The sequence below is a fragment of the Centroberyx gerrardi genome, chromosome 6 (assembly GCF_048128805.1).
Source record: "Centroberyx gerrardi isolate f3 chromosome 6, fCenGer3.hap1.cur.20231027, whole genome shotgun sequence".
In the NCBI taxonomy this organism is placed as follows: Eukaryota; Metazoa; Chordata; class Actinopteri; order Beryciformes; family Berycidae; genus Centroberyx; species Centroberyx gerrardi.
The window spans coordinates 2,605,775-2,629,167 of NC_136002.1; the positions used below are offsets into that span (position 1 = coordinate 2,605,775).

Consider the following 23,393-nt stretch of genomic DNA (forward strand, 5'->3'; position numbering starts at 1 on the left):
TGTGGGCTTAATGGATAAAGTATACAGGACATGTAGCTTTGCTGTAAGCATAGTGACTCTCCTGCTGATTATGCCTGCTGCATTTTAAATCACGTTAATACACAAGCACAGTGGAATCTCCTTGGGAGAAGAAGTTTGTAAAATATGCACTGGTCACCAGTCTCCATCCATCAGCCTAATTATCCAATGTAGCAACTGCTTACTGGAGTCGGTGGCTGGTTTATTTGCATACTAAGAAAGCTGTAAGAAAATAAAACCTTGGTCAGAAACATAAAGTGACACATATATTACTGCAAGAGACTGATTTAATATGGACAGGCTAGCAGGCTGTATACAAGCAGTAGATGGTGTAGCTGGCCCTAGACAGGCTCAGTGAAACACACACCTCTCACACGAGAGAGGAGAGGGAACCAGCCAGCTATTCTCTCTGGTAGTGATTACTCCAACTCCTCTGTGTGTGTGTGTGTGCGCATGTGTGTGTGTGTGTGTGTGTGTGTGTGTGTGTGTGTGTGTGTGGGTGTGTGTGTGTGTGTGTGTGTGTGTCAAGGCCTGCCAGGAAAGAGACGTTTACAGTGGCAGGTGACATATGTTATAATCCTGAGAGGAAAATCACCCAGAGCATTGCCCTGCGGTTTCCAATGGCGCACAACTAGCAGGGCTAGCAGGGGCAGTGCCAAACCAATACAGGCTCAGAGGAAGGCCCAAGAGAGAGTGAGGGACAGGACAGAGCTGCGCAAATCACATCTGCCTCCTCACTTTACTCATATGGATCAAATGGAAGCTGTCAGTTTGAGGGACAGCTTAAAATCCATAGATCTACAGCACACTGCCAAACTGAGAAAAACAAGTTCTTAAGAGTTACATCTCAATTCTGTAGCTTTCCAGACAAGCAAAAGAGGCTTAAAGAGCCCCAATCAACTGATTAAGCTCAACTGCAACTATTACCTAACAACAATCAAGATGAGGGGGGGATGCTTTGAATACTTGGCAGGAAATCGATAATCAGTGACGCAAGTGAATCCAGGTTCTACAAATAAAACATCAGCTGTGCTGGGCCTGCAACTATTCAAGTGTTGGACTCAAGAGGGATCTTTTTTAACTAACTATGCGTTACCATTTACGGTAAACAAAGACGAGTATTACCAGGTCCCGTTTGAGCTAAAATAAGCCGACAGCGAGCTTTTGAGAGACGAGATGTCATTGCACAAGTATGCCTCTGGAGACAGAAGATGAACCATGACTTTGGTAACGGAGCCAGGTCTCGGGCCCCGGGCTCAGGTGAGCGGTGAAAACGGACACCAGCAATGTGAAGAGGGCAGAGGGTCAGTACATGACTTCATCCCACTACTGTCCTTATTTAAGGCACAGCGTTTATCACTTATCGGGTTCGTTTCGCAAACACCCCGATAGCGTTTCAGCTCGCGGCACTTGTTGGAAATCTAACTTTATCGAGAGTGCGGACAATAACGAGCTGAGGGCCTCTCATCGTCACGACCACAGTTTCTACAGCCGTCCTTTCATGTCCTGTCACTGGAGCAGCCTGGGGCACTGGATTTCAGTTGGGGCTGCTACGACTCGCTAGCGGCGGTGGGCTAAAAACGGATAAATGGACACCAAATTGGGGGAGCGGGGACGGGAGGGGTGGATAAGTGTGTTTCATAACCTCTACAAGAATTGACCTACGTGACCCATTCCGTCCCCCTGAGACCATTACATAGGACAGTAAGAATAGGAAAGCCACCGCCTACTACTGTTACCCAGGAATGGAAGAGAATATTTATGGCTCAGAAAACTCCCTAAAAGCTCAGTGTAAGATGTGAATAATGCCGTGAGCAAACGTGATAGTGGCATGACACATGGCAAACCCCCAACTGAAGCATAGGGTGCGATATCAGCCACTCAGACAGTGTGATCCCACTGTGAAGAGTGTGTCTGCATTTGTCTCGCGTCTCAGGAACAGCCTGTTCAGGGATGTCACACCTCCTCCACTCTAGCAAGGCTGATAGATAGCCTGCACCGTTACGCAACAAGCATCTTTTCCATCCGCTCATCCGTCCATCCCTCCCTCCTTCCTCTTCCCACCGATGCCAAATCTGCCGCTTAAACGGTAAGGCCCACCCATCTGACCGCCAGCACGGTCGGCCCGGGAGTGTCGGTGCTGAAAGAAGGCTGGGAGCTACCGATGGGGTCTTCTTCTGTTTGTACCTCACGCCCGGTCCCAGCGCCCATAAGTCAAGGCGGAGCAGCAGAACAGAAAACAGCAGGAGACTCTGATATCACCACAGAGCTCGCTGTGAAAACAACCAGCGGTGTCAGAAAAACCTCCCGAGTCGAGGAGGGATCTCTGTTTTGGGGCCAATCATTCAGAGGAGAGAGACTGAAGTCCCTGGATCCCCCGCATCGCTGTCAAGGAGAATCATTAAGTCTTCAGACAATAACGAGGCATGAGGTCTAATGTTGTGTTAAGACATGATAAAAAATGAACTCTGACACTTGTAGAGTTAGGCAAAGGCGCCAAATGAAACACTCTGTCCAAGAGAATAAGTTTAAAGAACAACAGTTATGTCAGAACTGGAACACTGTGGAATTCTTGCCAGGTTAAAAATAGACTAGTCTTCAGGACCAGACACATATGGCTATTCTCTCAATACTGGTAATATCTCAAACAAACTATTTGGTAATACACATTTGTACATGTTCTAATTTCAGACCAGAGTGCCTGGACCTATTAATGCCAACAGTCTTTTTCTGTCTCTGGCGGTGATGGTGGGGAGCCTGCAGTAGACTACCAGGCAAATGACCCGTTTGACATGGGTATATATCACAACATATGGATCTGCTCAACACATGACAGCAGCAGAGAGCTGCTTAGAGTGCTGAGTTATGCCTGAACTGTACAGCAAGAGCTGTGGCCTTTGTGTGGATGAAAAGTGGTCTAGGAGGGTTTTCCTAGCCCAGTAGACCAGTGTTCATTTTGGAAACAATTTAACAGTTTTCATTTTAGTCTTACCCTGCATTCACACTGCGAGCTACAGTATTTGGTTGATGGGTCGCTCTATTCTGACCAAGAAAAATAAGCTTTGCTACACAAATCATGTATTTTTCACTGCTTTGGTATTGCCTTTCATAAAGTTGCATCATTTGATGAGTTAACGCAGCTAGCTTGCAAGTGCTAATTATGTAGCATTAAGTAATTTATGACTTTTATCGACCTCTATCAGTGACCAAGGAATTGCATCATCAACAGGTCTCTGGAACAGCTTATGGTGGCCTTTCAGTGACAGAAATATTGAAATCGCATTTCCTAAACAGAACGAGTCAACTAGCTAATTAGATCAGCTATCCAACAGAAACATCTAGTGAAAAAGGTAATATATCACCTTGCAGAATGCTGGAATAATAATGCTGCTTTGGCTTGAAAACAAAATTCGTTGCAACACACATTCACTCGTAGCACCGACCTCCATCACTGAGCAGTTGAAAATGCGAGGGGGAAGCGGTTGCTCCAAAACGAAGAGGAAGTGAGATTTTGACAGCCAGAAATCTCAGCAGTTGGTGAAGTAATCATTGAGTCATCTGTACCCTATCAACGCTGTAGATATATTATAGTCATTTTGTGCTATGGGGCAGGAAAAATCCTACTTATTTCCCCTTTAATGTCCAATAGTTTCAGAATAAATATTGGCCTTGAATGATGAAAATGTAAAAATCATTTTAGTCTAGTATTTGATGTTTGAAATTTATGGTGTCTAGTCTTTGTCAAGACTTTTCATATAAAGTGTGTTTGCAAACACATTTGTCATAAACACTGATATGAGCCATCAACTAAAACATCACTTTAACATTTGTTTAAGTCCAATTTGGCAAATACAGTGAGACCCTGGAATTGAACTTACAAAATAGCAGACTGTTAGTCTTGGATACAGCATGCTACTCTGCTCTTAAGCAATCCACCTGCCAATCCTCTGTGCAAACACGATCATTCAAAGGCAACTTGCCAACATTTAAATTTAAACAACAAATTATGCAATAGCATGCGAGTGGCCACGTGGGTATTCTAATAAAATACGCTACTTAGAAAAGCCAACATTACATATATTGTTAATTCTGGAGGTCTGACCACATCTTCAAAGTTCTCTTCTCTCCAAATGCCACGATGCGGTCATTGGCTAAATAGTGCAGTGGAGAGACAGAAACCACTTCAACTGATGCCAAACAACTTGTTGTTCACCACCGGTGAAACCCAAGTGGGCCACTGGATCTCAGTGGCAGGTCCCTGGATATTAATTAACACTGTGGCAGAGGAGACAAGAATGGGCAGAAAGGGGGGAGAGAGAGAGAGGGAGTGAGAGGGAGAGAGGGAGAGAGAGAGAGAGAGAGAGAGAGGGAGTGAGAGACAGAGAGAGAGAGAGAGAGAAAGATTGAGCGAGAGCGTTCTCTAACTGATGACAAGTCTTAAATCCTCCGTCTTCCCTTCCTTCTTCACCTCCATCATCAAGCTGTCATCGAGGACTTGCGGTACCGCTGGAATTGTTTATGAAAGTATTAATATGCCATTTTAGGGAGTAAAAATAAAGAATCATGTCATGGCGTGACAGGTGCAGCGGGAGACTGACAGAGCGGAGATGCCAAATGTTGAGTTGAGGAGGTGAAACGTGCTGCACACCAGCGAGGCTGTGGCTGCAGCACTTCAGACAAACAAGCGGCCCATTGACAAGCCAGAAAAGACAAATGAGCGCGTGTGCGTGTGTGTGTGTGTGCATGGTGAGCGTCAGCGTGGTGTTACAGGTGCATGGACAAAGAGCACCTGTACATTCTCCAGCCTGCAGGAGGACTGCTGCTTGTGCCGTGACATGGTAAAGATGTCAGTTCATCACCAGATATGACGTGTCCTCTGGACTTGCAGAGGGAATGTTCCATACTACAATCTGTTACTGACTAACAGTCCAATGGGAAAAGAGCTTGCCGAGAAAATCTGAACCACTTGATGCAATTTGATTAATTGCAATCATTATATTGTATCATCATCACCATTGACCCAGTTTCTCCACCACACAATTGCAGCCAGTGCTATTCAGCGCACGTAAGCAAGTATAGGAGTCATTCTCTTGTTTCCCTGCCTCTGGATCAGGGATGCAGTGCAGGGCAAACCCACCTCAACTCACTTTACCCACCTTTTTATTTGTGGAATTGAGTTTAAACAATGTTTTTAGGGCTGACATTAATCTTTATGAGATAAATTCATAGTGCTCATCATGCTTTTTCTTTACAATGGTGGTTGTTTGCCTCATGATGATCACCAATTGGAGGTCATAGTTTACCCTTCTTTTTATTTACTGCTCTGTTACTGCTCCGATCTGGTCATCTAGCCAGATCAGCACTGCGGCAACTGAAGGAAGCGTTATGGGTACAGATCCATGACCAGTTCACATTCAACCAAACAGAACATCATCTATTCCCTCAAAATGTTTGTGATGTTGAAACAAGAACGGCTCCACTCTGGAAGCAGACCTGCTACATCTACATCTAGACACTGACAACGATCTGGCCCCCGGCTGGATTTTCCATCCAGACTGCTGTCTAAGAGAGAGAGAGACTATATTCATCTTAAACTGTCCCACTTTCCAGTCCATAAAAATCAGACATCTCCCAAACCAGAGCCTTGCCTTGGACCCCGTTTATAGGAGTAGAGAGACGGCTTTTCCAGCCAGACCTGTCACACACGCAGACCCAGATTGGGTCTGTTGGACCCTGGTTCCATCACATGCACACACACACACACACACAGTCTCCATCCACTCTCAACTCCCAATTAAAGTCTGACAGACATGCATGCGATGCGGCTGTAGACTGGCATGGATAAGGTTTCCGCTGCCTGCAGCATCTATTTGCCTCCCACTAAACAGCTATGTCAGATTATATCATAACCCTGACAGCACTTGACATATCCTGTCAGTCCCATTTACTAAAAATGCTCCAAATGGGATTCTTGGACCAATTGCCGGTTTATTGATATGAAAAATCGACCAAAATGAAAACACAGTACATTTCAGATTTTCTTCCTGCACAAAAACAAATAACAATAATCATTTTGTGCATTTGTGAACTTTAGAGTTTGAACAGAAACATTACATTATGCCAACTCTGATGTGATTTCTGAATAGACCGATAGGTGTCTACTTTTTTTTCTAATTTGTTGTCTATTTTTAAACTCTTTTGGGCAAAAGGGCTACAATAATCTCCCACAACTGTATAGTATAACTATATAACTATGTATAACTATATATATATACTTTAACAATATACTTCAGTGCATATCTGTTTGGAGGTGGATGAATTAACAGCTTTAGCTGACCCATAAATGTCTGTCCATTTCTGTTTTTATTCTTCATGATGTGTAATGATCTTTGTATCTGCCTCTATACTGAATATGTCTTGCAAAATATGGTGCTGCATAATTCGGTAACCTGTTGTTTTTGACATTATATCCTGGAGACTTAATTCCTTCCCATCATAATCTAAAGGCTAATTTCTGCACCTCTTAAATATTGTTTTATAGTAGGTCTTTCTCTGATGGTTCAATTTCACCACAAAGTTTCTACATAATGTCAGCACAGTCAGCTCTTGCCTACTCTCTGGGAAATTGCTTCTTTGAGCTCCTGGTGTACGCAGGAGCATTGATTCATGGATTAGCTTTTACTGTGCTTTTCTTTATTGGGGAATAATAATCAACAATTTCAGTAAAGAGTTTGTGAAACAGTCAACTCCACAATATGTGCCACCATCAAAATAGACTCCTAGAGATTCCTATTCCACCCCCAGCATCTAATAATATTAATAATCCAATTTATATATTTTTAAAGCTGCATGACGCAACTGAACACAACTGAATTTGAAGACTTCATTACCCCGAAATCCTGTAAGGTGATGTCAGTAAACTGCACAAAACACACTCTTGTTTACCAACCCGGCCACTCTGTGATGCTTTATACTAAAAGATACTTAAGAGACGAGAGAGGAAAAGATCTAATGTTGGTGAGTCCAGCTTTCTCTGGACAGAGCGCTGCTCACTGCTGTTTAGGACACAGTTTGGATTTCACGCTTAAGTTTTGATTTGTCACTTCCTGTGTGGAAAACATTTCCTACCATTGCCCATACCAGACACTAGAAATGAACTTTGAATTTACAGTGTCTCAATTAGTGGGGATGGGAGACTCTTCTCAACTGCAGCCCCACTTTGTGGTTTAGGCTGATACGTCAGCTGGATTTTTACATAAAATTCTTGCCTAGTGCAGCTTTAAAGCTCTGACTTAAGGCTGCAATAAGTGACATTTTCTGACCAATAGAGGGTGACAGAAACCGCAACACATTTGTAAATAACATGCAGCAAAGCCACTGCAGTATGGAGGCCTACCAAGGACAAACACTGCAGAGCACTGTGCATAAATGCTAATAGCTAAGCTAAACGTACCTACGGAGAAGTGTCACCGGTACCAGTCTCGCTTTGCCAGATTTTCCTCCCGCTGAAGGTTACATGTCCCACAATGACAAGTGAAGAGGCAGGTAGCAAGTTTACTAGTTTAACAAGTTTACTAGTTTAACAAGTCCTCCCAAATCAGATTGTACCCATGAAGATGTGCTTGTACCACAGTAACTGCTTGGTTAAGGTGAGTCTCTGTTATTGCAAGGACATGTAGTTCGTAACTCTGTGTGAAAGTAAAGCATGTTATTTTTGTTGGGGTCAAGAAGAGCCTGGTCTCTGAATTCTGTCAGTGACATTGGTTTGAACAGAAAAAATGACTCACACTGAAATGATTTCTGAATAAATAAAAGAGAAGTTGTGGCCAAAAGATGAGTAAATAGGTCACAGTTTCTGCTTCACAAAATGGGTTTGCACTATCACAGGAGGCAGGGTTAGGATCATTACATACTGCAGAGTGACTACAATATTACTACTACTTGACTACTATATATCCCTTTTCTCTTGTCTCAATCAACAAGCCGTGGCCCTCAGTGGTGCCCTGTTTTAGTTTAGTTTTAGAATTTAAGATATTATGGATTACTTTTAAGGCTCGGTTAGGTCTGGCTCCTAGAGTAGCTACATCTCAGATCTTTTAACTCCTTATGAGGTGGAGTGCATCCCAAAACATTCAGACATGGTCCTGGTGACCATTAATAAGTCTGGGCTAAAGACCAAAGGTTTTGGCCCTGCAGTTTTGAAATGCCCTGTCATAAGCTGGCAAACCCGGACCCATCTTTCCAATCATTTATAAAAAACTCTTTAAGGCTTTAATATTATATTTATATTTATTTTTTTATTGTGCATCTTATTGGCTTTTATTCATTATCGCTTGTCTGTAAACCACTTTGTGTTTTTAACTCTCTTTTGAAAAGTGCTACATGAATAAAGCTCATTATAATTAATTTATTAATATAATTTTATATTTAGAGAGTATTTGTCAATACCAATTGGTAGCCAGAGCATCCCTACCATTCACTACAGACTGGAGTATGAGAAGCTAGTGAAGTTATGCAGCTGATGAGAGGAAAGGAGATAACTGCCACACAGAGAGCTGGCACTGCGGCGCTGACAGACTGATGCCAAATATAGGGGAAGCCAAACAAAAGCACAAGGCCTTTCATACTTGGCTGGTGCTTCTTCTTAAAATAGAGGGGCCTAACATCAGTACAACGCACTGATATGCCGGGGCCCCTGACACCCCAGGGAACATGAGGTCAGAGCACAGAGCAGCACAAACACTAGAACCTGAGAACATTGTCCACATGTTCGGTTTACTGGTAGCGGGAGCTATACCTGTCTGTGACAAATGCTTGGGAAGTTGACGAAGCCACGCGTTCTCTTGAGGGCCAAGTGGTGCGGGCAGGTATGCATGCACACAAGCTCACACACAATTTACAATGCCTGTAATAATAAAAAGGCCATGCTATCCAAAAAGTGAAAGTAAGCTTCTCTAGTCAAATCAAGAGCATGTTTCTTTATTGTAAAAAAAACAAAAAAACAAATCACCACTACTACTTTTTGCTACTGTCAACTAGTAAATATAGGTACATTTGCAGGGCAAGTGATGCCACTAATTTTCAATTTAAGACAGCACACCGCAACGGCTGACAGTCGACCCTTGTCTAAAATGTCTACTCTTTTTATTAACGATTGTACATAAGCCAGAGTCCCCTCTCCAGCTCATAAACAGCCCTCTCTGTGGAATCTCCACTAGGAAACATGTGTCTTCGCGTCCTGACCTGGCTGAGCCCACAGACTCACTGGCCCCTCCCATCTAGAATTTTCCATCACTTCTTCACAGCGGAAAACCTCGTAAAAAAGCGCTTCGGGCTGAGAGTGTCATCCAGAGGCAATCGCCGTTAAAAAGGGGGAGAAAAGACATTTGAATTATTGTGGCGGCATCACTCATGTTTACTTTGAAAGAAGTAGATTAAGTGTTTTAAAATGTTACCCACATCTATTGAAGATTAGGGGAAATAATACATTATTATTTGATTTCTCCCTGATTCAGAAGCAGTTCTTAGAATCGTAATACTGTCATCAAGAGTTCTGCTTCTGTAGATGTCACTGAAGTAATTATTATACAGCCACCAGGTAGCAGCAAGTAGCAGTGGCTACAAAGATGGCAGCCATGATTCTAACCACAGCTCCCATCAAAAAACTTAAGAAGGTAAGAGGAACTACACTTGATAAAAGTACCATTAGCTGACTATGTAACATGACAAATTTACATATTGACCTGACGAGATAGTAGGCATGTGAGGCCAACAGCAGAAGCCTGTAGTTGTACTGGGAAGCTCACAGGTAGTATAAATGTGTATGAATGTGAAATAGAGCAATGATGAAAAATAGCATGCCAGTAAAACACTTCGATGGATGAAAAAAATTGCAAAATATGTATTCTTATTGGTTTTCACATGGAAAGGCAATCTCTGAGGAATTTGCAATTTTGTAGTATTTTTTTTTTGTGCCAGATTAACTTCCCTGCAAATATTGCAGATACTTGCAATTTTGACAAATCCTCACACCTTTATGGCATAAAACCTCACACTAAAAACCAAAAAGGCAAGGAACATTTTTTTCTAAATCATACTGTAGCAATATTAGAATGTCAGAGTACATGTCAACATGCAATTCAAGCAAATATGTTGCAATATTGTCCTCTATTGTCTACTTTAAATACTACTTTAATAACAATCCTGCAATAATCCTGGATCTCATCTAATCCTGGACATTAATGCCATGAATGTGTGAAACAACTTGAAAAATACTTTCTGCTATATTCCTGTAAAGTGATTTGTAAAATTCCCTGATATTCCCTTAATTCCCCAGGGAATTTATCAAATACCCTGACTTCCCCTATTTGGAATACACCTCTCAAAGTTCCATGATATTCCAGGAATTCCATGATAAAAAAAAGTCTGTAGGCCTAGTGAAATAGAGAGAGAGACCAGGCTTTCCAGGGCTTGGGGTCTGGATTCCATGTGGCGGTTAACTGATATGAAACGGGGTCTCCAGAAGAATTCTTGATCAAACCACAGCGACAGTGATAATATCTGTTCCTTATTTTGTAATTAAAACCAACAGCCAATGGCTTTTGGACCGCACTGAAACCACTGTGAAAACCATTTAGCCTGCTTCTGCACAGCCGTCATAGGTCTGCCCACAAAAGCAGCTTGACCTCTTTTCCCTTGAGCAGTGCTACATTGCTTTTGCTCCCAGAATGTCGTGGTATAAACAAGCATCAGTACAAAGTGAAAGACACAAAGTGAAGACATAAATTGAGATTTATTTCCAACACTACTGAACCTCTTGTCTCCCACGCCCAGTTGACCATGAGAATTAGGTTATCATTTTGTTCTAAACAACAACCAAATGTCAAAATGAGTCATACGCTCATTTGATTAATGCAAGAATAAAGGTGATGTAATGTAAATGTATGTAAATTAAGAAGCAATTCTCTGGATAGTTTATAGAAAAAGATAAGAATCAATTCTAAGAGTAAAATCTGCTTCCACAATCAAAATCAATTACGATCTCCACCAGTGTCAAGAACCTTATGGAACGTTGTTCCATAAGGTTCCATTTTTCTATTCAACACTTTCTTCCCAATGTGAGTGAGTTATAACATCTTAGCTGACCACCACCCCTCACTACCCATGCCCCTCTGATGTGGGTTTATGATTTTGATTGATTTTGGGTTGGAGCCAAAGTTTTGTGCCAATATTCAATATCTTTACATTTAGCCATTTTCATGCCAATTCCCCAAGAATCGTATTCTTGTCAGGGTGGAAAAGCCTCAGAAACAGCATTTAGACCATCATGGGACACTAAAACTCTCCACTGAAACCCAGGATAATGGCAATGAGAAGAAGAAAAAGAAAAAGAAAATAGATACACCAACAAATAGCATTACATCCATCATATGAGAGGTGGACGACACTGACTGGCTGATTAGATATTTCAGCAAACCGATATATCAGTTTGACCTGAGACCGTTTGACTCAGGTGTGTTTTGGCGCTGGAATATCAAAATAACAGTGTTTGGAACCACAGACAGCCACGACACATAAACTGTTGTGACTCACAGCAGAGCATGCACAGTTAAAAGGCTCCTTGGCCGCCAAAAATACCTACACTTGTTCTCCTTCACAGTCCACGTACAGTTCACATACCAGTGCGTGCCGTCAACCAACCAAACAACCAACCAACCAAGCACTTACCAGACATACAGCCAAGCACAGCATTGCTGAAGTACAAATTCTTTTAGAGGTCAGAATGTTGCTCAACAGCAGAACAGTTTCCAGTTATTCTCGAGGCAAGTTGTTGGATTGATATAGGATTAGCATTTAGGATTCTTCTTATTACGTCTTAAGAAATGTGGCATTGTCATTCCCTCAAAAACTAAATGGACATTAAAAATAGGATTAGAAGGAAGATGTTTTTTGCAATAACGTTATACATTTACTGCAGATTGTGTACACTCCCACAGTGCCATATAGACCTAATTAGTGATCAGTTTATTTGGATGTGATTAAAAAGCCTTTATTGTATTGGCTTATGTTTCGGCTTACATGCCTTCATCATTTTTGTTCTATTTTTCACTACAAAAAGTGTGCCTTGGTAATATTTTTTGAGAACGGCCCTTTTTTACATTTTGCATCTTCCAGCACTAGAGGCCTCTTTTCAAAGCTTATAACATATTACATACACAGACACAATGCTTATACAACAATATGATTTATTATAAAATGCTGGAGTATGTGTTGTCTTACTATCATCAAAAGATTTAGCTATATACAGTATATATCACCATACATCACTGTATGGCAGCAGTCCAAATGCTGATAGATGGAGAACTCAGAAGGACTTTCTCCTATCTCCTGACGCTATCTGAATTCATTTGCTCATGAGAAGAGGATTATGGGAGTTGTGTCACATTCAAAATGTGAGGATTTAGAGTTAAAGTTACATTTTCACAATAATACAGCATTTACTTCCTTTTTATTAGATACTGCCCAATAAAGAACAGGGATCATTTGTTTTCTACCAAACTATGATGAACTGTGTTGTGGTAAAGATAGAGGTACATTGTTCATAAAAAGCCTGTGAATGTATGCATTCAAGTCTATGCTTATGCTACATTTCTCCTGGTCCCATTTCTGCATTTCACCCCAAGTGTGCCTTCCTCTTCCTTATTTCCGCTAAGAAGAAACTGAAAGAGTAAAAACTAGCAAAGTTTCTACCAAGCTTCTATTTTTGTAGCAGTGGCATGTCTGTCCATGACTCAGTCTAGACTCAAGACTAGAGGTGATTGTGATTTTGCCATCAGGACCTCTAGATTGTGAAGTATCATAAAACACATTTTTACAGATTGCTATTATGTCATTGTTTTTGATTTTTCCCCACTTCTAATCATGGGTTGTCTCATGTTTTCTCATTTCATTTTATAGATTTATGTTTTTTTCTTTCAACATTCTTTTGAATGCGTTTCCTATTTGTATCTCCTCCTATTCTTGTTTTGATTGTTTCCTGTGAAGCACGGTGTAAACTCTGCTTTTAGATCATTGTTAGTTTAGGATTACTAGTAGCAGTGTTTTTGGGGGAGAAATCCCGCTGTGAATGAATGTAGAGGATCACCTGTTAATGAGGGTCCCAAACAGCAACCTGATGGTCCTCTGGATGTTCTCGGTGCACAGCCAGCTCCACTGCTCCCTCATCAGCAGACACAGGATGTTCAGAGCCACCTCGGCCAGCGCCGTCTCGGACACTGCATGCAAAATACACACAAACACTTGCAACGTCACACTGTAAGATACATATTGTGGTAATATACAATGGTCTTTGCCATTTTGAACAAGCATATATGTCCGTTCAATGGTGCATGGTGGCTGACGTTTGTCTCGGTCAACAGCGGCATCTAGTTGATAGAGGGATATTTAGTGAATCTAATATCAAACAATAGCATTTGACTAAGCATTTCAGAGTAATGCATTTCCTTGGGGCGCATCTGATGACCATGCAGGACTTGTGGTGTAATCAAATCAAAATTCCCTTTCATACATTTGTCAACACTGCCCTCGAGTGGCTGGACTGAAATGCTGCTGCTTCTGCTGGGTGTGATTTCTCCTCTGCATGTTGCTGCATTCACATCATATGGGGAAAAACAGCAAATACGAGCTTCCTGCTCTATAATACCATTCACTTCAGCTTTCAGGTGGTAAATACTGCTAGAAAACCCTGTTCACTTCAGCTTTCAGGTGGTAAATACTGCTAGAAAACCCCGTTCACTTCAGCTTTCAGGTGGTAAATACTGCTAGAAAACCCCGTTCACTTCAGCTTTCAGGTGGTACATACTGCTAGAAAACCCCGTTCACTTCAGCTTTCAGGTGGTAAATACTGCTAGAAAATACTGTTCACTTCAGCTTTCAGGTGGTTAAATGAATGATTTTGATCATTATTTTGCCATTACAACTCTTTACTGCAATAGTAGGGAACTACTTGCTGGATTTTTCGTTTGTGTTCAATATGCAATGTTTGGCTTGCTGTAAAATATGAACTCAAATGTATCACTCACTAAGTGCATGTGTGTTAGGTGTGAAAAAGCTTATCAGGGGCAACCCGAGTCTACAGAAAACTTAAATCGTGGCATCTTGACGAATTCAATCAAGTTTGCTTTGAACTGTCAAGCCGTTCTGACGGTTATTCCCATCTGACGTGAATGCAGTGTATTTGTCCTCGCTGAACTGTCAGTCCGGGAGCTGTCTGGAGCGGGATAGCTCAGAGGGGTCTGGTCAGCCGAACCAGGCACTCCGCTCACCCTGACCGTCTGGACTGGACAACCTCTCCTTCAATCAGACAATGACCAGACACCTAACACGGCACAACAGGCAAAACAGAGAAAGTCTCATTCCAATGTCAAGCGAAGGCAGAGATAGTTTCCATATGATGTCAGTGAGATCATCCGTTTTTCCTATGGCGATTCCCTGTGATGGAGAGATGATGGAGCAACGGTGGTGTGTGATGTGACAAGGTGAACGGTGGGAAACAATCCAGGATCTTGTAACAGTTAAGGACATATAGGCAAGGGCCCCTTCATCCCTGTAGGTCACCTTCACAACATAAATAGTACCCAAGTAAAGAGCTGGTAAAAAAGAAGAACAGTATTTAGAACTCAGCCAAGACAGAGCAACTTGAAACTTAAAGAAATTGCTCTCTCTGGATTAAAAAAAAAATGCATTTCACAATAAATGACAACTTTATGTTTGGAATGGAGAAGTGAAAGGATGGGATTGCCCACCAGTGACACCAAGTCACATTCCTGTGGCTTTGGCTCTTCAGCCACAGCCACATGCCAACGGTTACCAAATCATGAGCTCCGTCTGATGAGGAGACATTGACTGGAATGGAACAAGCTGTTTTCGATCAGAGGGTCCACTGTAATTATATTAAGACACTTAATGGAAAGTGATGGAGTCAGGCAGACAGGCAACTAGGAGTACACAACAGAACAGTCGGTGAGTCAGTCAGTTGGTCAGACACAAAGGGAAACAGAAGCAGACAGATGTGAAGCAAGCCAGAGTGAGTCAGACGAGCAGAAATGAAGAGTGCAGTGGTTTTAGTGAGAGGCAAGGATGTTACAATTCCATTCATTTCTATTCGATTTCAATTCTTGGAGTTCACAACTGGATTTTATCAGGATTAAAATGTTTGATTCAATCCAATTCAAGAGTATGATCTTTATTACCGTACCACTATTTGGCTTTGGTGCTACCTCTTGCCAGTGTCTACACACTGTACGCCACGGGCGCTGGCTCACACGTCAAACACAGGAACTCTACAAGATGGCGATCAGCTAACACGGCTACAGTTATTACTGTACTGACACTTGCACAAGGTTTACAGTAAAAACACTAGTTAGACATACTTGAGCAGATATCACCAACCACTAGAAAAGCAGCATTTTAGAGGGTTTATTATTAGGCGGTGGGTCGTTATCAAACTTCATCAGTTTATAGCACTTGGGAAAATAAGTTAGAGCAGTATAAGAAAAAGGACATCAGGAAACTACTTGTTAAGGGACATGAAGTCCAATTGTGTTTAGTAAAGCAGATATGATGCATGTTGTACTACTAACCCTGTTCTGTATTAATTTTAGAGTGGACATGCAGAGAACATAAGGCCTCTAATAAGTGGATTCAAGTCATTTTCATTCTTTTTAAGACCTTAAATGTAAAGAATTTATTTTAAGACGTTTTCCAGACTTTAAGGACCCGTGGATACCTGTGGAAACATTCCTGATGTAGTCAGGAACAAAACAGAATTTTGGTTGATAATGTTATTTATTGTTAAATTGACCGTATTATAGCTTAACCACTGGTATCGATGACCTCTTGAACCATTGTCAGCAAAAAGAAAAATCTTTGTGAACTGTAAACCGCTGCTATGAGTCATCCAGCAGTCCAGGCAGGAGCCACCAGACAAAAGCACGATTGTGAAGCCAACAAGAGTTCAGCACCGCTTGGGGAATGAAGGAATTTTATTGGGCCTACATTTAACGGGCTAGAAAATTACTTTACAAGAAAAACCAAAGCCAACTATGACTTTGAACTAAAATCTGGGTCATGTAGCCACTCGGCAACCAGATTTGACTTGGCTCAAGTGAAGCAGAGTGGATGTGATATTAGTCCAGAGCATTCTTTGTCCATGTATCCTCCTCGCCTTGTTCTTACCAGGTTCCTGACTCTGCTTTCCTCTCAAGCCGTTCTCCTGACAGTCACAGCTTCCTGGTTCTCTGACCAGCGGACTGTCCTCCCTCTCTGGCTCTGGATCTCGCACCACCGGTTTCTCCGCTGGTCTCTCCTGTTCAGTGATGAAGGCCTCCAAATCTCCTAGGGACATGCCGTTGAACACCTTGGAAAGCAGAGGGGAGAAGGTAGTAAGATAAGAAGAAACAGTAATGATCCCCGAGGGAAAACTGGGTCGTTGCAATAGCAAATGGTAACAGGACACAGCACAAGAAAAATACAATATACTGTAAATAAGAATGGAGAAGATGAGCGGTACATAAGCCTAACACAACTGACAATTACAACACAGAATGTGTTATATGAATGAAAACTATAAAAATATATGAATGACAGCATGTTTGCAGGGAAGCATGAAAATAAATGAAAAAAGTTACACATATATCAAGATTTATGGGATATATACATCACCAGATGAGAGAAATATGAAAATATATAGAAAAACAAACTGAATTTACAGCTTATATACATGATACATTTCCAGGTCTACAGAAGGCCAAATATGTACAGAAAGTGTGTAGGTGTGCAGACGTGTGTTGTAAAAAAATTATTCACTTTATCATTATATTCAATTTCCACTTTTAATTCATCAAGGTCAGTGTTCATCTGAAGCTTTACAAAGAAAAAAATAAAAATAAAAAAGTATCATTTGGTGGCGAAATTAGCCATTTTAGAATTGTTCATTTTTGTTTTGTGGTTGTGATTTGTGATGGTGATTAAAACACAACAGTAAACTCCCACTGCTTTTGTTAGCTAAGTAACAATACAAATACTACAAACACACCAAGACTAATCAATAGAAGTTTTTTTTGGATAAGCCCTGATTTGAGGAAATCCCTCATAGACATTCAGAAATAAAACAGCACTGTACATACAGTAGTGTCGCTGCTAGTGAAGTCACAACAAATGTAGGCGACTTACTGTGCTGCTCTGCTCCCAACAGAACAACACCGAGGGTCTCATGTCCGAGCCGTTCATAAAGGGGGTGTTTTTACTGGAGAACCTCAGACGAGACCTGGGAGTGTGCAAAGTCACGGACACACACACACACACACACACACACACACACTAAATCAATACTATCTCCTTAGTACTGTGTCACTCATCATCATGATTGAATTATATCTGCATACATCTTTCATGGTATCGGGATGCAGTGTGAGACTGCATGTGACAAAGCTGAAAGTTACCATGAAATGGTATGTCACTAACAAGACAAGGCATGTGGTATGCACTACAGTTCTTGTGGTTTAGCAGATAAAAAGACAATTGTCCGTGTGTAAAAACACAAAATGTTTTCATTTTATTAATCTATTAAAGGTGCTACGTGTAGCATTTTTAAACATCATTATATCGTTGTCAAATAAACTGTGATACCTTGGTATAATTACTGAAAAACAAATGAGAGTTGAGATGATTGGTAGCCTCTATCTCACACCAGTAGTATTGTTAGTGCTAGTGTTAAGACCACATTTTCCATAAATCCTGCCGCAAAGACAATGTTGCTACTTGTCCCCCTTCCCATTCCCTGGCATCTTTGTCTTTACTAAAGAGGATAAATGTGATTTCTTCATCGGCTTTTCACTCCTTCCACCATCTGCCACTGCCAGAAACTCTGAAAGTTTATCTTAGTTAGCAACCCCCTCCTGTTTTGTACCATAAAGCAGAACAGCAAATTTCCCACCGAATCCGACCCAGTAGCACACAATCTAAAATAATACAATAATAATAATATACTTTATTTATAATGCAGTGTAGAGGCAGGTAGAGCCTACCAGTTTTCTCAGCGATGGTCTCAATTTTTTACGGTAATTATACTAATGTCTCAAAATTTTATAATGTGGTAATGATTTATTGATGTTAAAATACTATGTAGCACTTTTAACAACTAATTGAACTTAGTCTATGAGGAGATACAAAAGTTTTCCCCAAGGCCGGCCACCTGTGTAACCAAAAATCCCCCCCAAAATCCCCCAACCTAGAGGAAGTTGTTTGTGTGGGTTTGTCTTTCCTGTACATTTAGGTGAAATGTTATTTGAATGTCTCGTGACGCACTTGTTCTTCTTGTCCACTGTTATTTTCCCTCCATCCATCTCTCCCTCATTATCCTCTGTTGGGCTCTGAGGTTCTGAACGAGGAAACGCTGTCTTCAGGGTGTCCACGATGGCATTCACCACAATCTGTGCGCACACACACACACACACACACACACACACACACACACACACACACACACACACACACACACAGCATTACAAGCTGATTATGAGCCCATTAGAAGCATTAGAAGCATATATTAACTTTTTGTAATACAATCAAACCTAATCAGACAAACACCAGAAAATTACATTTCATTTAATATCATGTCATGAACTATACAGTTGTCCCATAAAGTATCAAACCCCCTAAATTATTTGCACATTGTGTTTATTATACTGCATCGCGCTCTGATTATAATAATTACCATGCACTCACAATGTGCATCTAATGCTCTTAAATGTCTAATGAGCACCACTTCAAGTCAAGTGTTATCCACATGCTGTATAATGAAACATTCAGGACCAAACCTTGTCTATGCGTGATACAATGAAAGGCTTCTTGACAAAGGCGATCCTAGCATCTGTGTTGAGAGCCAGAAACTCCTGCATCTCTTCACTGTTGGCCGTTTCCGGGATCGCACAGAGTTGCTGAAAGAGAGGACAGAAGATGTAAAATTCCATGACTTTCCCATGACATCCCATAATTAAGTCAGGGTGCTTCCGTGACCTAAAAATGTTTGGGTTCCACTCCAGTTGGGCTTTGGATTTCACCTCTCAAAATTCCATAATATTCCAGAAATTCCACGACCAATGGAAATCATGTTTTACAAAGTATTTCAGAGCCTACACAGTACATTTATGAAACTAGACAAAAAACAATCAAAATTTAAAACTCACATCTTATTTTATACATTTCTGATTGTCTCACCATTATACTCTCAACACTTTGGAGCATACTGGGTCTTGACAATGTAAGAAGTTATGCTTGATGTACACAGTTCACCGGAGTAACTAAATCAATGTAATAAAATAACGACCAACCTTTAAAAAGGTCTCCAGCAGTCCTTTCCTGGCCTCTATCTTGTCACTGTCCATGTTTCCAAATGGCATGTCTGGAAATATCTTCTTTGGACCTTTCACACCTGAACCACAGCAGTGAGGTTAGTCAATATGCTGTAAAAACCTACAATGTTGATTCAAATACCAAATGTAAAATCAAAGGTGAATCATGTAATTGATGTCCAAGGATACTCCGATCCAGAGTCCATCCACCCTACCTTTGATAAGTTTCCGTAGTTCTGGCTTCTCTTCCAGTCGTGTCTGCAGGTTGAGAAATTCACTGTATCTCCTGTTGACCATGTGATAGGCCACCGGCTGAACAGACGCTGGGCTCTCACAACCGGCCGGTACAGCTTCTGCTTCCTCAGAGCCTGGCTGGACGCTGCCTGGGTTCTCACAGCCCATGGCTGTCTCATACTGCAAACAAAACACAACAGTCACCATGCTTTGCTGATTACTGTCGCTGTCATGACCATGTGTAACGTACCAAAACATGTAAAAAGTGTATGTCACATGTGTGTAGAGTTTGACCGATATGGGTTTTTGAAGGCCGACACTGATATTTTTGGATTGAAGCTGCTGACAGCTAATATTTTGTGCCAATATTCAATATAATTAAATTTTAGAATATTCATGCCAAAAAATTTGAATTTTTATCCTTTTTTTTTAGGCTTTATTGATAGAGACAGTGTTAGAGAGAGACAGGAAGGTATGGGAGAGAGAGAGAGGGGAGGACATGCAGCAAATGACCGCGGGTCGCTGCGGGAAAGACTGAGCCTTATGGTACACGCTCTACTCGGTGAGCCACCGGGGCGCCCCAGAATTTTTATCCTTGGCAGGATGGAAAGGCCTCTGAAACAGCATTTAGATCATGTTTGGACACTAAAACTCTCAATTGGATCCAGGATAATAATAATAATAATAATGATTCAACATATTTATGCACAGTTGTGTGGAATACGACCAAAATGTCACATTATAATTGATTCAAGTTAAGGGTATAGACAGCCAGTGTAGCATCGATTCTACAATAAAATATGTTTAAACAAACTGCATCATACCAGAGGTGGACAACACTGACTGGCTGATATTCGATTTTTAATAAAAGGCAAATATCGGCCCAATATATCAGCCTAATCCTGCATGCGTCATCTACTTACCTTGATGGTATAGAGAGTGTAGGGGTGTGAGCCGGTGCCTCGGTGCTCCTTGGCTGTGATGGTGCCAGTGATGCGGAGGTTCTGGATGATGACCGGTCCCTCTGGGCTGCTGAGGGGCTCGAAACTGAAGGACGGTAAAGGGGAAGAGCCCTGCAAGGGACTGACTACAGTCAGCTCATTAGAGTTACCCAACCCCATCTGCTCCACCTCCAGAAGGAGCTCTCTGGCTGGGTTTGCAGAAGCGGAGCTGCCCTCCTTCTCCAGGTCCTGCAGGCTGCTGGAACTAGGAGTACCCTCTGCTGTCCTTAATGACGACGGGCCACAGCCATCCGGTTGTTTCACTGTTTTTGAGTTTACCATGACTTTGGGGCTGGAGCCATCCACTAGGCCGGGGTAAACGTCCTCCAAGTCCATGCCATTGTTGTTCTCAATGGTCGAGGCGCATTCTTTCTGTCTATCATACAGGCCCTCCTCTTGGCCTATCATGACTAGTGAATCGATGGAGCTCCGTTTGTAGTCGGCCAACGGAGAATCCAGGTCAGAGTCATTTTCCTGGTAGAATGGGTTTGACTTGCCTTGTCGCAGGTAATGTCTTAAAAAAGGACGCGTAGGTTCTTCTTCTTCGATGTTGTTCTGTGGACAGTACAGCTCCTCGGAGTCAATCATGTCGTAGGCGGCCAGATCAGGCGTGGCTGTCTCCGCGTCATTGGCCATTTCAGTCTCAACCCTTAATGTGACAGGGCATGAGGGAACCTCAGTGCATTTTGGAGGCCCGTGTTTGGTCTCCTGCTGTGGACCTAGCTCCGATTCAGCAGGCAGCGGCGGTGGTGGCGGTGATGAAGTCAGTGGCTCTGTTGCGACGGTTTCCTGCCGTTTACGGGACTTGGTGAATACTTCCACCATGAGCACATTTAGCCAGTCTGGGTCGGAGAGTTTGGCGATGAGAGGGAGGAGGACGTTGCAGGTGATGAGCTCTCCAACGACAAAGCGTCCGGTGCGGGTCTCCAGGTGAGGCGGTGGGACCAAAACGTGCAGCATCAGATCTACTATTGTTCTGGCGTAGTTGACCTCCAAGGCCGCGCTGGTCATGGCAGGGTGAGGTGTGCTAACCCTGGAGTAGACTTTCCACAACTGGTCACTCTCATTACTATTGTTTGCCGATGGAGGCCTCTGCTGCTCAGTCACCAACTCCTTGGCTCTTAGGAAGTTCTGTAGGTGGCAGCCACACAAATCCAGGGTCCTCTTGGTCAGCTCCTGTAGAGATTCAAAGTTACAAATTTCCCAACAAGCATTTCTGCCTTTCACATTTCAGAGGTTTATTAATTTCATATAAGACAAGTAAATCTGATAACATTCACCAATTCCATCACCAAGTGGGAAGCCTGCGCCTCTGCCATATCACCAAGCTTATAAGAATGCACAATGCTTACTGATACATTTTATCAGCACCCTTGAAGCATTATAGCTATAACTCAAAATGAATCATAAGTGCAAGCATCTTATGAATATTTATGACTACTTGGTAATGAGAAGTTGTCTGAAAAGGATTATAATGTATTGTAAGAACCTGTATTTCAACACGCCTTATGCTGCAAAATACACAAAAGTGTTACAAGTGCTCATAGGTATCATTGTCTGCGTAAAATTATGACATGCATAATAATGTGTTTTACATAAACCATTGTATGCTTCGAGTAAAGTGCCATGCCTTCTAATGCATCAAAATAAACCATGAAGAATCACAAGTTATCATTCTTCTCTACAGGCAAAGTGATAATGTGACAGAATTTAAAACATGCAGTATTACAAGTAATCAGACATTAGAAGGAAGTCAGGGAACCTTTGTTAGATAACAAGTCATAAACATTCATAAGATGCTTGCATTTGTAATTCATTCAATTAAAGTTATATCAATAATGTTTTATTTGTGCTGATATAATACGTCAGTAAGTGTTATGTGTTTTTATAAGCATGGCCATAAGAAATCATGAGTGCATTGTAGTTCCTTGAGAGCGCTCTTATAATGCATGTGGTGCTTACAAATGTGGTGGTCACAGAAAGTGTTAGTGTAAATCTTTCAAATACCCAGAACACAGCAAGTCATAATGCGAACATGGTACCTTCCTGTCCACCTGTCTAGCACGTATCTTCAGCTCCATGGCCATGCAGATCATGGCTTCCTGCACCTCCGTTTCAAAACCACTCTCAGTGGACACGGTGGAGTACCAGGAGGAGACAAAGTCCCTGATGATTTTCCTCACTGTGTTCTGGATCTCCTGATCCAACTGCTGCTCATCCTCCGCAGAGGGTGGAACCTGAAATATAGTACTGATTTAGGAGCTTAGGAGCAGAAATGATGATCAGAATGAAGCTGTCCCTCTAGTAATCAAGGGTTGCACCAAACCCACTGTCTAGCCTACCTCTTTGATTATTATTATTGAGGGGAACTGGATTGGTATTTTACTTGAATCAAATCAGGAGTTTGACAAAGGGGGTTTGACAAATATGAGTTTCTGAAGGCTGACACCAACATTTTTGGATCCGAGCTGCCAATGGTATTTTTAAAAATTTTAACAAATTACAAGGATTCTATGTTCCTCCCAGAATTGTATTATTGACACGTAGAGAGTAGACTCAGATTTAATTTAGTTGAGACACTAAAACTCTCCACTGAAACCCAGGATGATAAAACACATTTATGCAGACTCATTAGAGCAAATTCAGTTTGAGGACTTCCCATAGACAACCAGTGTAGTATTGATCAATGCTACAATAAATATGTAATCAATCAACCTCATCATATCCA

At 41.7% G+C, this 23,393-nt stretch overlaps 2 protein-coding genes across 2 annotated transcripts in view; both read right to left on the minus strand.

Moving 5' to 3' along the window:
- Positions 1–23,393, minus strand: part of snx19b (sorting nexin 19b) — a 39,117-nt gene that overhangs the window by 14,097 nt on the left and 1,627 nt on the right. Inside the window, exons 3-11 of the mRNA XM_078284290.1 lie at positions 22,708–22,902; positions 20,588–21,841; positions 19,646–19,844; positions 19,410–19,510; positions 18,897–19,016; positions 18,385–18,509; positions 17,251–17,344; positions 16,255–16,435; positions 13,163–13,292 (exon numbers count right to left, since the gene is read on the minus strand). Coding sequence (XP_078140416.1) covers positions 13,163–13,292; positions 16,255–16,435; positions 17,251–17,344; positions 18,385–18,509; positions 18,897–19,016; positions 19,410–19,510; positions 19,646–19,844; positions 20,588–21,841; positions 22,708–22,902 — 2,399 coding nt within the window. The remainder of the gene's footprint in view (positions 1–13,162; positions 13,293–16,254; positions 16,436–17,250; positions 17,345–18,384; positions 18,510–18,896; positions 19,017–19,409; positions 19,511–19,645; positions 19,845–20,587; positions 21,842–22,707; positions 22,903–23,393) is intronic.
- Positions 1–23,393, minus strand: part of LOC139917005 (interleukin-18-like) — a 66,703-nt gene that overhangs the window by 12,859 nt on the left and 30,451 nt on the right. The gene's annotated exons all lie outside the window — the stretch shown is intronic.